We start from the raw sequence: 14,383 nt of genomic DNA on the forward strand, positions 1-14,383 counted from the left end.
GGAAAATTTAGCAAAGATGTAAATAAACAACTCGTCTTTGAATTGCATTAGGCTGCAGAATAAATATATTAACCAGCTTCAGTCAGAGTCTGCCTTGAATCTGACCTTGACAAGACCCAGCGACTGGTGCTGCCACCATCCCTCCCCCCAGACATCAGGCCGTTTTCTCTAAGGCAAGGGTACCTCTAAACAGGCGTCCCGGCTTCCCTCCCACGAAGTGAAGGTAAGCAGAAGCCTATCACGTTTCCTCTGAGTGCTGCCTCCTTGACAGCCCCCTGGAAAGCCTGTGGGCAGTCAGGAGACACCAGCCTTGTTTCTATACGGCATAGTCATCTACTGATACAAACACACATCTATTACCCACCAGGGGTACTGAAGTGCTGTGTTGGCTGCAAACAACCCAGGTCTGTGGTCAGTTCACATTATGTGCAGAGACAAGCTGATGCATTTAACCCAGGCCACCAAGGAATGTTCAGGACCCTGCAGGCAACCTAGAGCTGGCAAGAGAAGAGGGACGGGCTCTAAGCATCCTCCTTGGCTGTCAGCATCTCTGCTGGGGGAAGGGAGTTGGGATTCTTCCTGCCCTCACATCTTCCTCTTCCTATGGCTGTACCCACCCCACCCCCAGCCTCCTCTACGAGAATTTATGAAGCATCTCCACAGCATGATTGAAACTATTATTTCATATATTTAAATACCTCACTATAATAGACCACACAAAAAAACACAGCCTATGCTAAGGCAATTAAAGTATCACTACCAGGTGGTTAAGTACAGCCTTTCACAGTACTTGGATGAAATTTAAGAATGAAAAAAAAAGTTCACCTTCCCCATCTTTGGCAGACTAACCCACCTGCACTCAAAACCCCTTCTTGGCCCTGAGGGCCTGCCACCTGGCTCCCCATCTTCTACAGCCTCCTGTGCTCCCTGCTGCCCCTGCCCTCATCATGACCAAGGTCTTCATCCTCTTGACCTGCTTCTTCCTGCCTGGGACTTTCCTCTCAGTACTCCCACACATCGACGTTGACTCAGACACACGCATAGCCAATGACTCAGAGTTACATGCTGAACTAAAGTTTCCACTAACCTAGAGTCGACCACAGCCCTACACCTTCTTGGTGGCATAGAGTTGACCACTGACACGTGTTTGGAGAATATACAAGCTTTGGAATTGTCCCCTAATATGGAATCTAACACCTCCAGCGTCACTGGTGATTATTCAGAAGCATCCACAGCTGGAGCATCGGAAGAGCCCAGTCCCTCCATGGAGAGCAGCAAGTTCGTCTCAGCGCTTGTTTAAAATGGAGCATATTCTCCGTCGGCTGTGACCCTACTCTGCTAACCACTGCTTTCTAAGAAGATTCTGAGCTTCTGAACAAGCCTATGATTCCATCATAGGAATGTGTGAATAACTGTAAAAGACGAGTGAGCCACAGGATGTGCTGAGCTGAGGATAAACACAGTGGAGGGAATTGTCCACAGACCAGAGATACATTCCTTAACCATGTCTCGTATAAAAATGTGGTCAATAAATGTTCATTTGAAATGAAAAAGAAAAATCACTCCTGATTTTCTAAAAATAGTTACAAAATCATATATAAGCTACTATGTACTGTAGTAGGCAATATTCATTCTATAATTTAAAAAAAATACCCTTTTTTCCCCCCAGCACTGAGAAAGGAAGAATTTTAAAAAATGAGGTTCTTCTTTGAGGAAATCATTATGCTAGCTAGATGCTTAATAATAAATGTCATATTATATAAGTCCCACAAAAAGCCTGTTCAATGGGCATTGTGATTCTTATTTATACACAGAAAAGCTAAATCTCTCAATAGTTAAGTTCACAGGTGGTAAATGGTAGAGCAAACTTCATACACAAGTCTGTATAATTTTTAGTTTGTGCTTTTCTTTTGCTCTTGTGTTATGATCCTCCCTTTCATTTTTCATCTGTTTGACTGTAGATTGCTGTGAGGGAGGGTGGGGACGACCCTTCACAGTCCCCCTTTTCATTTTACAGCAATGACCCTGCGGTGTTTAGTGCAGGGGAGCTACCTTGTCTTCACCTCAAACCTTTAGGTTATAAAAAATTGTCAAAGAAATCCACCTAGTAGCCTCAGGCATTTCACATAAAGCAGTCCTTCTTCAGAAATTTATATAACGGTTGTTAACCTTCATTGGGCATTTACAATATCCCGGGAGCCGTTCTGCACTCTCTGTATTGTCCCGTTTAATCCTCACAATGGTAGTGTGAGCTGATGCCACTGCTATTCCTCTATCTGATTTACATGCAAGCGAGGAAACAGATTTAGAAGTGAGGAGCACAGCCAAACTGAAAGAGTCCAGCCACTCCAAAGCCTGAGCTCAAAACCACTGAGCTGATATGCCCCCTGGTCTACTCCGGAGGGTGGGCTTTAGGGATACCTGTTCTCTTCTAAATCAAGACAAGCAACACCAAAGGACCATGGCCACTTAAAAAGAAAAATAGATGACCAAGATCTTCTGAGGACAAGGTGAAAAAAGAGTATTTTTTCTTCACTCAAACAGGGACTGATGAGGAAAATATTAGTTTTTAAAACTAGGCAGGAAGGACGTATACACCTGAGATATGGCTATGTCATTGTCATCAGAAGAGAGTTTGTAAGGTACCAAAGAAAGAATTTGAAAGCTGGTGACTTCAGGGCTCAACGATAATACCACTGTAAATTACTTCATGATGAACATTTATGTCCATACAACTTTATACCTTTAATTGTTTCTTAAGAGTCTAACCCATAAAAATAGCAATAGTGGGGGTAAAAGCTCTTCATTATAACATTGCATGTTGATTCCTACTAGCACTGCATATATATGTAAACCTGAATGCAGTTGAATATATATATTTTAGCGGGCAAACATTTCATGCCTAATGACAACTGAATTTTCATCTGCCCAGCCCAATATAGGAATAATAGCTGAGGGTGTGAGCTCAGCAATCAGACCGTCTGGGTCTGACCCCTGGCTCCGCCATTTGCCAGCCTATACGGTACACTTTTTACAGTGATGACATGGGGATAATAAATACTCATACACTTACTTTGAAGGTTAAATTATGACAATACTTGTTACATGTTTAGCACAGTGCCAAAGAAAGCATCCGGTGTCAGCTGTTACTGTTCTTATTGTTATTGTTATTGATTTCATTTTTTAAGTTGGAAATAATAGATAATGTAGTACCTCAGCTTTATTATCACTTGTCTGTAGTAGATTAAAAAAGTTTACAGCTTAAGTATTTTTATTTAACGATAGGACATGGCAGATTTTGTCTAATAGAAATACCAGAAATGAGGGGAGCGTTGTTTAATACACACGGCAGGCACCTTCATCTATGACTCTGGAAATTAAGAACCAAATGGCTACAACCAACACTTCAAACTGTTAGATTTGGTTAACGGGGAACTTTGTACTAAAAAGCTGGTGACATGTTAGAGTCATAAGTCAGTGGTGTTCCTTATTTCTTAGATTTAAGTGTCTTAATTCCCTTTACAAAAGTAGAAATCATGCCTTGTTTGCATGTTTATTTTAGCCTGCTGAGGTGTGTTGAAGATGGACCTACCATACCAGATTCTAAGAGGGTTCAACTAAAATGACCAAAACAAACAAACAAAAGTAGAGCCGGGGGACAGGAGATGTTAGTGGTGGGCATGGCGTTCCCAGGCTTTCCGACTGTATGGCAAAATAAACAAGTGGCTGGAGGTCAGGTACCTGAAATTCCAGCATGGTCTTCCCCATGTTTGACTCCAACATGTAGTGATAAGCTCCGATGCTGGTGCTGGGGTCGTCCGCATCATCCAGAGTGCCCTTGAGAAGGAAGCAGAAAAGGAAAATATCACGGGTTTTCCCCTCCTCTTCTTTGGGTGATCACAAATTAATACAGTGCCCCACATTAATTCTAGCACTGTGGTCCTAACCACTCAGGTGTGACTTCCACAACCAAGTCTCCAGTTAATTTGGGATAAAGTCCTTAATTTCACTAGGACTCAGGGGAAAGAAGATTTTGTAATCGTTGAATCTGGCTTTTGATTAGAATGTTAACTGGTTATATACTCACTAAAAGAATAATTATCCCAAGGCAGAAATCCCTGCCTCCTTGCACAGTGTTTTAGTTGATGGTGGCATTAATGTTTGAGCAATTGCCCTTTGAGGCTGCCTTCGGGTGTCACTGAAATCCTAAAACCCTGACCTTGCTCTGATTCCAGTGATAACCAGGCAAGATTTTGGAACCAACAGGGAAAGAATTGTCCAGTTGTATGGACCATTCACATTTCATTGCCATGATTCTTTTTTATTTTTTATTTTTAGAGAGAAAGAGTTAGAGAGAGGGATAGATAGGGACAGACAGACAGGAATGGAGAGAGATGAGAAGCATCAATCATCAGTTTTTTGTTGTGACACCTTAGTTGTTCATTGATTGCTTTCTCATATATGCCTTGACCGTGGGCCTTCAGCAGACCGAGTAACCCCTTGCTTGAGCCAGCGACCTTGGGTTCAAGCTGGTGAGCTTTGCTCAAACCAGATGAGCCCATTCTCAAGCTGGCGACCTCGGGGTCTTGAACCTGGGTCCTCCGCATCCCAGTGCAACACTCTATCCACTGCGCCACCGCCTGGTCAGGCGCCATGATTCTTAATAGAAGCTTTTTGTTATATGCTGGTGTTCGGCTGGGAGACATGGATCTTGGTTTTCATTTTTTTTTTTTTTTTTTTACTGCTGGATCACTTCATCTTTAGCAAAGAAGGTGGGTGGGTGATGGGTAGAAATGAAATTCTCCTTCAGTTTGGTTAGGGGGAGTGACAAGAAAAAAGCTAACCTAGCTTTGCGGTCAGCCCTTCAATATCCCGTGGTCTTGGATTCCTGAGAAGGTGGGCAGTAGCTTTGTGAGACTGAACATAACGACTGCCAGCATCCGAGAGCCACAAATTTATAGCTTTTGAATGCAATAACATTAACACACTGCGGCTGAAATATTTATGTTGGCTTTTTAAATATCCCAGAGGAAATGCATTCAGAAGCTTGCAAACCTAGTATTCTCTTTCCTTAGAAATTTACATGAAAAAATGATGAATTGCATTTACACCGAGGGCCCCTCCATACTCCTGAGTAAATTCCACACAGAGAAATCAGGCATAATTTCCCTAACTTCTCTTCCTCAAAGGCACTTGAAATTTATAGGGCAGCAAAACAAAGGTTTCCTTTCATCCTCAGAGCAGATACAGAACAGAGCTCCTGATGTCTCCAAGCCAGGTCAACCACTCTCTGCCCCTTTCCTACCTCTCCTCTGTGTGATAAGAGCATTTATGAGGGAAAAGGAGAAAAAAAAGGCAACTGCTAGTGTGTCCTATATTACCAACAGCTTCTCCATAGTGACCAAACCTTTACAGTCAGATCAAGGGAATCAAAGAATAAAAATCTCAGATGGGGTTTATCGATGCTAAAGACAAGCCAGGAGTGAGCTCATCCCTTTGGTAATGCCGAGTTCCTGCCCTCGGAGGACATACAAGGAGACACCTGCCACAGCGGGGAGCCAGGCGTCCTCGTGGCTTACAGTTTGGAGGTAACCAGGATCAGGAGCTCCAAATAATCCGTGGGACAAATCTATTCCCGGATTGCTGAGAAAACGTCCTATCTAGATTCTCAGATGAAGTTTTCTGCTGTTAAAGCACTTTGTTTAGTTATGTCCATTACAAAAATTTCCAAGGCCCTATGAAAGAATTGATTAAGCGTGATAATTTTAATAATTAACAAATATTTAGCATACAATTTTTCCCATTTCTAAGCAGTCAGCGTTTTCATAAAAATACAGACTGCAGTATTCCGTGGTGGCTGGGGAAATTGGCACTTTTAATAAGCATTTTAGATAATTTGCAAGATTAGTTAAGTTTAGGGGGAAATGAGCTAGTTTACCTCTAAGTAACTAAAGCAGTATTCAATTGCATGTGGTCTCAGGCACTAAAACAAATCAATGCTCCTCAAACAGTAAAAATTCAAATAAACAAATCAAGGTGGATCAAATTACCTCCATTGATTCAAAGCTTGATTAATTGTGATCCGAGGAGGTTAAAGAACATTATTGACATGAAGAATTGGGAGCCAGCTCCAATTTTGTGATTTCCAATCCTAGTGTTCTTTTGCTGCATAATTCTTTAAGGATGTGTTCATTTTAGCATCTCCCAAGATTCAAATGCCTCAGTATCCTCAGTGCAGCCAGCTCCTCCCTTCCCTGGTGGGTACTCACACTGGTGGAGGCGACTGCTTCCTGCACACTCTCCATGATGAATTCCTTGGTGATCCTTCGAGAGGGCAGCTCATTGAAGAGGGAGTTGATTAGGGCCACTTTAGCGGCATCCCGTCTGGCCTCGGCTCTACTTAAGCAGCACTTGAGAAGGGAAGGAGAAAAGGAGTCATTAAAAGACTTAGCATTTCACCATTCCATCCCCACTACAGGGAGTTTCTCAACATTTCTATTCGTAGATTTACCTGTTCTTTGAGACCCATTGCTACTTCCTCAAAGACCATATAGGTTTATTTTCAACCCTAGATTCCATACAAATGCCTTGGTTGGTCTTAAGATGCTTTTGAATCATGTGTGATTCCATTCATTATCAGGTCCTTCCTTAAACCTTTATTTAAAAAAAATGTAAGGAAAGAAGGAAACTGAGAAGTACTGTTTAGACACTAAATACATGGGTTCTGGAGTCAGGCCACTCGGCTTCTGACCTCGCTCAGGCACTGACGTGCTGAAAGATCTGTGACTCAGTTTCCTCCTCTGTAAATAACAATAGAGGTCCCTGTGTAACAGGTTTAAGGATAGCTCAGTTATTTCATGTAGATAAAGCAGTGAGAATATTTTCCATGTGGTAACCCTCTAAGAGAACATTATAGCTTTATACCTTTTTATCTCCAGGTTAGGACAAGGGGGCTGCTATCAAACTCTATTGTTGTTTTCCCAGCATTCATCTTCTACCTTCCTTCTAATAAGTTTCCTGATTTTTCCGAGGACCACCTTTTCCACCTGGGTTTCAGTCCACACAGTTTGTGTGGGCCATGCTCCATTTGGCCTTCCTGAAATTAGGGGCCATAGGCAGCCTATGATTTGTAACTCATAAGGAAAAAAACAATTTCTCCCAAATGTCATATTGCTCTCCTTCTTTCCAGCCTGGCTTTCTATGGCTCATACGAGTCTGCTCAATGTATCCTAATTTTCTGTTCTCTCCGTCTCTTTACTTATCAACTATAAATCTCAATTAAGCGTTCTACCTTGACGTGGACCCTGAGCACACAGACAGAGGGATGAAGCCCTGTGAGAACTACAGGTCCCAGGAGCACTCCTGTTGGAGGACCCCAGAGTGATCGCCTGTCTCCAACAGCTCCTGTGAACTGTCCAGGGTCCTAGACCTACTCCGAGACTCCGAGAGAGAAACAAGCCAGGAAGAGAAGTCCAGGCCCAGCTCCTGGTCGTCAGGGTGGCCAGGCACCCCTGGCTGGCTGCTCCGTGACTGGGAGACCTGGCTGGCTGAACTCTGGGGCTTATTTCCTCACTGGATAAATGTGGAGGCTAGTCTCTCTGATTCTGAAGGCTCCTGACACCTAAAATGAATGAGTCCCAAACACAGTGGTGGTGGTGCTTGATGACTGATGTGAAAGAACAGGGAAAGTACTAAAGATCCCAGTTTGTTTTCAGTTTTGCAGCCTCAGGGTTTGGTAGCACCACAGGGAAGAGCCGAAGCCGGCAGTTTGCTTCCAGCACGTGCCAGCCTCCACCTCATCTGCCCCACACTCCACGGACCCAGGCGCACTCCAGACTCACCACTGTGTCATCCAGAGGCCAGCCTCTCCTCATCTGCCCCTCACTCCACTGACCCAGGAGCACTCCAGCCTCTCCTCATCTGCCCCACACTCCACTGACCCAGGAGCACTCCAGACTCACCACACTGTGTCGTCCAGAGGCCAGCCTCTCCTCATCTGCCCCACACTCCACTGACCCAGGAGCACTCCAGACTCACCACTGTGTCGTCCAGAGGCCAGCCTCTCCTCATCTGCCCCACACTCCACTGACCCAGGAGCACTCCAGACTCACCACTGTGTCGTCCAGAGGCCAGCCTCCACCTCATCTGCCCCACACTCCACTGACCCAGGAGCACTCCAGACTCACCACTGTGTCGTCCAGAGGCCAGCCTCCCCTCATCTGCCCCACACTCCACTGACCCAGGAGCACTCCAGACTCACCACTGTGTTGTCCAGAGGCCAGCCTCCACCTCATCTGCCCCTCACTCCACTGACCCAGGAGCACTCCAGACTCACCACTGTGTCGTCCAGAGGCCAGCCTCTCCTCATCTGCCCCACACTCCACTGACCCAGGCGCACTCCAGACTCACCACTGTGTCGTCCAGAGGCCAGCCTCTCCTCATCTGCCCCACACTCCACTGACCCAGGAGCACTCCAGACTCACCACACTGTGTCGTCCAGAGGCCAGCCTCTCCTCGCCATCTCCACAAACCCAGTATGAGTCTCAAGGTCAGGCTCCAGCCGCCTCTTATTTCCCCGAGATGTCCCTCTGAGAACATCATAACCACTATTGTATTGATCCTGTACTTGACTACAGATTACTTCTTCCTGCCTCTCTCCCAACCAGCCTCCTGGCCTCAAAAGGACCCTTCTATTCTTCTCCCAGGGTCAGTGCTATTCAGTGCCCGCACACAGGTAGTATGCAGATGAAGTCATGGCAAGACTTGTGAAATAATAGGAACATGACACCAAGGAGGATGGAAAAAAAAATGTGTCAGGATCCTAACAAACAGAACAATTAAAAGCAGCTACTTTATCTTGCAACAGATATTTCCAATGTCTTCTTTAAATAAAGAATTGAGCTAAAGGTCTAAAGGTGAAAAGCAGTTTGGGGTTTTTAGTGTTAAATGTCAAGCAGAAAGGCTTTGGGGTAGCCTTAGGCAACAAGCAAAGCCACTCAAGTTTAGGCCTCTTCCAAGTGTTAGGCCACCTGCATTAAACAGTAAGGCATGAGGCTGGTGTCTGGGCAGACAGGTTGGCTTTGCATTATGGACTTGGCTTGCAATTTACGGAACAATGACTTCTGAGTCAGCAGTATTTTACTGACGCTTGGGTACCGCCTCTTTTAGGAAGCCTTCCCTGATCACTCCAAAGGTCAGCTTGGAGAATCACTTTCCATGAGAAGCAACTGCCACATGTCACATAATTGTCTGCGAGTGCTCTGCTCACAGACCGCCAGGCTGTGAGCAGCCTAAGTCAGTGTGGCTTAGTCACCGTTGTGCCTCTGCACCTGCTATATAGTTTATTGAATGAATAATTAAATGCAGCCTAGGAAATTCAAACACAAGTCACTAATGCACTTGATAAAATGCTCAAGAAATCATCCTAAGAAGGAGAATTAAAGATAGATTTTTATTATTTTAAAAGTCCCTTTTAAATATACCCCTTATAGTATGCATAATCCAGTAATATAAAAATATAATAATATATGAATATCAGAGTGATAATTGTACATTAAGTTCAGACACTGAGATGACCGTTTTTGCCTGTGTATAGGATGCTTATTATTCTTTGGCAAATCAGTTCCTCATTGAAAAGCAAGCAAAGTTTTTACATATATTACCTGAAATCTAATGGGGCAGCTCATTTTAGTAAAAATTTGCTTTACAAAATCTATAATAAAGCTACTGGGGATTTAGAATTTAGAGAATTAGATTCAGATCTGGGTACTCTTAAGGAACTATGTAACTTTCCATCTAAATAGTGGCAATTTAAACCATCTTTCATAGAGAGAGACCTAGTAAACACTACTTAGATAAAAGAAGCTATCTATTTTAAATAAGACCAGCTAAGTACTAGATCAAAGGCACCACATACACTTACAACCAAATGGCACTGCTTCTGAGATCAAAGTGCTGCTGGGCTGGGAGAACAGAGAGAGCCCGCGCCCAGAAAGCAGGAAAAAGGACTAGGAGACCTCACCAATATCACGATTGTAAAGCAGACACATGTCTTTACTTATTTTTTTGTTGCAATGCAGAATCTTTGGTTAAAATGGGGGAGAAAGTGTACCAATTAATAAGTATGTAAAATAAATTCTGAGCCATCAAAGGACTTTCCTTACTATTGTTCTTTGCATTTCTGAAAGACAAGTACTGCAAAATGTTTATAATCTTAACCAGCCGCTTTCTTCTAAAATTTGGAGCTACAAATCCAAGCTAATAAAGGCTGCATATTTTTCTTTAGGGATCTTTTAATGGGACCTCTCAAATCTTAAGATCTTAAAACCTTGGGCAAGAAAGCAATCTGCTTGGCAAATCTAAATCACAGTGTGGATTCTGCTGTAAGAACAGGCACTGTTAGAGTTACCATCAAACAGTGGGAAATGATGCAAGAATATAAAATATAGTAAGTGACAGAACATTTTATTGATGTGTCTAAACCAGTCATCAAAGACATCAATTGAAGAATGAGTGAAGTATGGGGTTATTTCAAAGCAACTTCCTGCTAGAATTAGACTTCCCAGATTGTATGGTTCATTCTTGCTGTTTTTTCAGCCGGACCCTAATCATAAATACAGATTTGTAAACCGTGCCTTATCTGCTAACCATTCTTACTTGTTAATATAAAGAGACAACTTCTGTCCTTTGCACTTTGTGAAAGTGCAGAGCTGGAATATTTAATAGTCGAGATTTTACTCAAGTCAGCTGTGCATTTGTTAGGCATGTGGAACCACATGCTTTTCAAGTGGCTAGCAGACCCCACTCAGACATTTATCTTAATGCTCAGATGCCTTTCATTTGCTGGTAGATTATAAACCACTAGAATCATTTCAAAGCCTCCTGGCTCTAATCTAAAATTAAAGCAAAAAAAAAAAAAAGTCCGTGGCATTGCTCAGGAAAACTCCGTAAAGGCAGCGGTAGCCAGCCTCTGAGATAGCTCCCCATGCTGACCTCCGCCTCCCGGCATTCCCACCTGTGTGCAGTGCCCTATCACACTGTCCCAGGGTTGTCTGCATAACCAGCAGAATACTGCAGATATTAAGTTATAAAAGACACTGTGGCTTCTGTCTTGATCACACTTGCTTTCTCCCATGGCTCACTTGCTCTGGGAAAAGTCAGCTTCCATGTTGTGAGCCATCCTACATAAAGGCACACGTGGTAAGGAACGAATGCCTCTGCCGAGCCATCTGAGGGAGACCGGAAACTGACTCTCCAGACGTGATCAAGCTTTGAAACAACATACCACTGCAGCTGAGAGCTTCACTGCAACCTGCAGGAGACCCTGAGCCTGAACTGCCCAGCGAAGCTGCTTCCAGATTCCTGCTCCTCAGAAACTGTGTGAGACAATTTGAGTTTTGAGGCAATTTGTTACCCAGCCATACATAACTAATACAAAGGCTTTGTTCACTTCAGGTAATTAGGAATTCTTTCAGCCCACCCTTGACAGCCCAATAATAGTTATCCTCATTGCTTAGCTAAGCACTTTATGTTTATTGTCACTCTTGTCATTACAATCCTATGAGGTTGGTTTTATTTTTATCCTTATTTTGCAGATGAGGAAACAGAAGTTACATATCTCAAGGTCACATAACTTAAACAGTGACCAAAACAATATTCAACTCCAGATCTGTGTGACTTGAGAGTCCACAGATTTTTTTTTAATTTTTATTTATTTATTTATTTATTTATTTATTTATTTATTTATTTATTTTTTACAGAGATAGAGAATGAGTCAGAGAGAGGGATAGACAGGGACAGACAGACAGGAACGGAGAGAGATGAGAAGCATCAATCATTAGTTTTTCATTGCGCATTGCAACACCTTAGTTGTTCATTGATTGCTTTCTCATATGTGCCTTGACCACGGGCCTTCAGCAGACTGAGTAACCCCTTGCTGGAGCCAGTGACCTTGGGTTCAAGCTGGTGAGCTTTTCCTCAAGCCAGATGAGCCCGCACTCAAGCTGGTGACCTTGGGGTCTTGAACCCGGGTCTTCTGCATCCCAGTCCGACGCTCTATCCACTGTGCCACCACCTGATCAGGCAGTCCACAGATTTTTAACTACAATACTATTCTGCTTGTCACAGAATAGTGAGGATATATAATTTAGCTAAAGTCTCACAACATTCTTAACACCAGCATAGTACTTTAGCCAAGGCTCCAATTTTGATATTCCATCGGTCATTTTGACATAAGACTCCAAAAGTATCTCTTCCCATCCCAGCATGATGAACTCAACTTCATCTAGAGGAAACTGTGCTCAAGGAGAAGGGAAATAAATGTGCTGACAATTTTCATAATCTCGTCTTCCCTCATGTTGCCATTTGATGCTTTCCTTTACCTGGACTTAGAAAAAGGAAAAATGAAGAGAGAAAGGCCAGCTATGACTAGACCAGAAAATCAAATGTCATCTTCTGGAGGAAGTTTATAGTGTTGTCTGGAAGTGACCCTTTGATTAAATGGGTCATGAAAATTTGGGATTTTACCACATAAGATTGTTAAAACAAAACAATGGTGTTTAGTAACTCTTTCAGAGCAAAAGCTATTTAAATTAAACTTCCCAAGCTCCATTAGATAAAAAAAAATTCTATCCCAAGACCAGCTCATTCTGGTCTTGTATTTTATTTTGGATGTTAGATCACCAGCAAGCTACTGGGAGTCTGCAGGGTACACTACGAAGACCATTGCTAAGCGTAGGCCACGATATTGAAACAATAGTTCAAGTTACTGTTCAAGTTCAAAGTTACTGTTTATAGTAAGATCACCTGGGGAGGTTGTTAAACAGGCACATTCCCAGGCCCCAATCTGACCTACGGAATCAGAGTCTTCAGATGGATTCAGTTGAGGAAATGAACTAATTGTTTTTGAAAAGAAAGCTATTATTGTCAGTTCTTATAGATATAGGATGCTAAGGAACAATTAGATGTTTTCCCACTAAATGGAATTGAGCATTGAGCACCTTTGAAAGCAGTAAACTTTGACACATTGCATCCTTTGTTTTCTTTTGTAACAGATTTTAATACATGTGATCTTAACATTTTGGATTGTAATAAATAAAAGTATTTTACTGACTGGTAAGTATTCCAGGTTATTAGGAAATATATAATTTGATTGAAATAAAATCAGTCAAAGTTAGAATTGTTCCAACTTGTAATAATGACCATTCAAAATCTTGACTCTAGATATTTATATTGTTGCAAGTGAAGAAGGGCCAGTGTTATTCAGCTGGCATTCACTCAGCTCAATAGCACATGGTCCCCACGGAAATCTCCTGCACTGGGACTTTTCAGGTGGCAAAACCAAATAAACCGACTCTATGAGAGGTGAGAATTCTTGCCCAAATCCGTTAGGCTGTCAACTCTGTCATTCAGATGGTTGGAAACGTTGTGCTTTTGTGACTTGGAGTCCAAGTCTCAGCAGTGACTTGACTTGCAGAGTTTGTGTGTACAGCCTGCCAGCTCTGGTCAGTGTCACCAACACCTCAGTTTCATCCTGACAGCAAGCCATCAGCAGAAAGAATGCCACAAACCAGGCCCTGCTGCTAATTGTCCCCCTTTCAGTGCTTTAAGACCTTGACCATCTTGGTCTAAGCATGAATATTTGCATGTGTTCCAATTTGTCTAATTGTGGACATGTTAACATTTCCCCCCCTTCCAGATGGTGATGTGAAAAAGGGGAACTCAGTCACCCAGGTTAATATTGTGTCTCTTTCTCCATAGGTCAGACCTACTGCAAATAAAACAATTTAGGGCTCTGTGTGTGCTGGAAATGGGGTCTTTGCTGGGTATGGGGGAAGGGAATGGTCTGGGAGTCCAATTTTCAGAGAAAACTCACCAGTTCCTGTCAACTGAAAGAAACGTTTCATGCACATGGTGGGTCAGAATGTTATTTTTATAATATAAACCACCTGGCCTCCTCCTCATTTACCTCTGCCACATATGTTATTCTACACACGTACCTAGACTAAGGTTCCTGGTAACTATTACAAAACCATGTTGTGTTTTGCTCCTTGAGGTTTTTTTCTTTTTCCTTTTTTCTTTTCTTCCTTTTCTTTTTTCAAGTAAAGGTGAAGACAAGATGAATTGATCAGGGCTCAAAGTTTTGGTTTATTTTTATAGTTGCTTTGATGTAAAGGGACTTGGCTCTGATTGCACTGAGAGGGATGGAGGGGGGCTGGGGAAAGATGGAGTCAGCCTTTCTTCCTCACTCAGCAGCTCCTGACACAGTGAGCATCTTCCTGAGACTTATCAGCGAGGAACTGGGAGACTCCTGTGGAGATAGTCCCAAGTTTTTATTTACCAGGAGCCCTTTCCCAAGTGTTCTCTTCACTACACTCTGCTATTC

The 14,383-nt window shown here is 42.9% G+C and overlaps 1 protein-coding gene across 1 annotated transcript in view; it reads right to left on the reverse strand.

Annotated features, from left to right (window-relative positions):
- LIX1 (limb and CNS expressed 1) overlaps nt 1–14,383 on the reverse strand; it is a 49,929-nt gene that overhangs the window by 7,756 nt on the left and 27,790 nt on the right. The window contains exons 3-4 of the mRNA XM_066383776.1: nt 6,270–6,410; nt 3,742–3,837 (exon numbers count right to left, since the gene is read on the reverse strand). Coding sequence (XP_066239873.1) covers nt 3,742–3,837; nt 6,270–6,410 — 237 coding nt within the window. The remainder of the gene's footprint in view (nt 1–3,741; nt 3,838–6,269; nt 6,411–14,383) is intronic.

Source organism: Saccopteryx leptura, chromosome 4 (assembly GCF_036850995.1).
Source record: "Saccopteryx leptura isolate mSacLep1 chromosome 4, mSacLep1_pri_phased_curated, whole genome shotgun sequence".
Classification (NCBI taxonomy): Eukaryota; Metazoa; Chordata; class Mammalia; order Chiroptera; family Emballonuridae; genus Saccopteryx; species Saccopteryx leptura.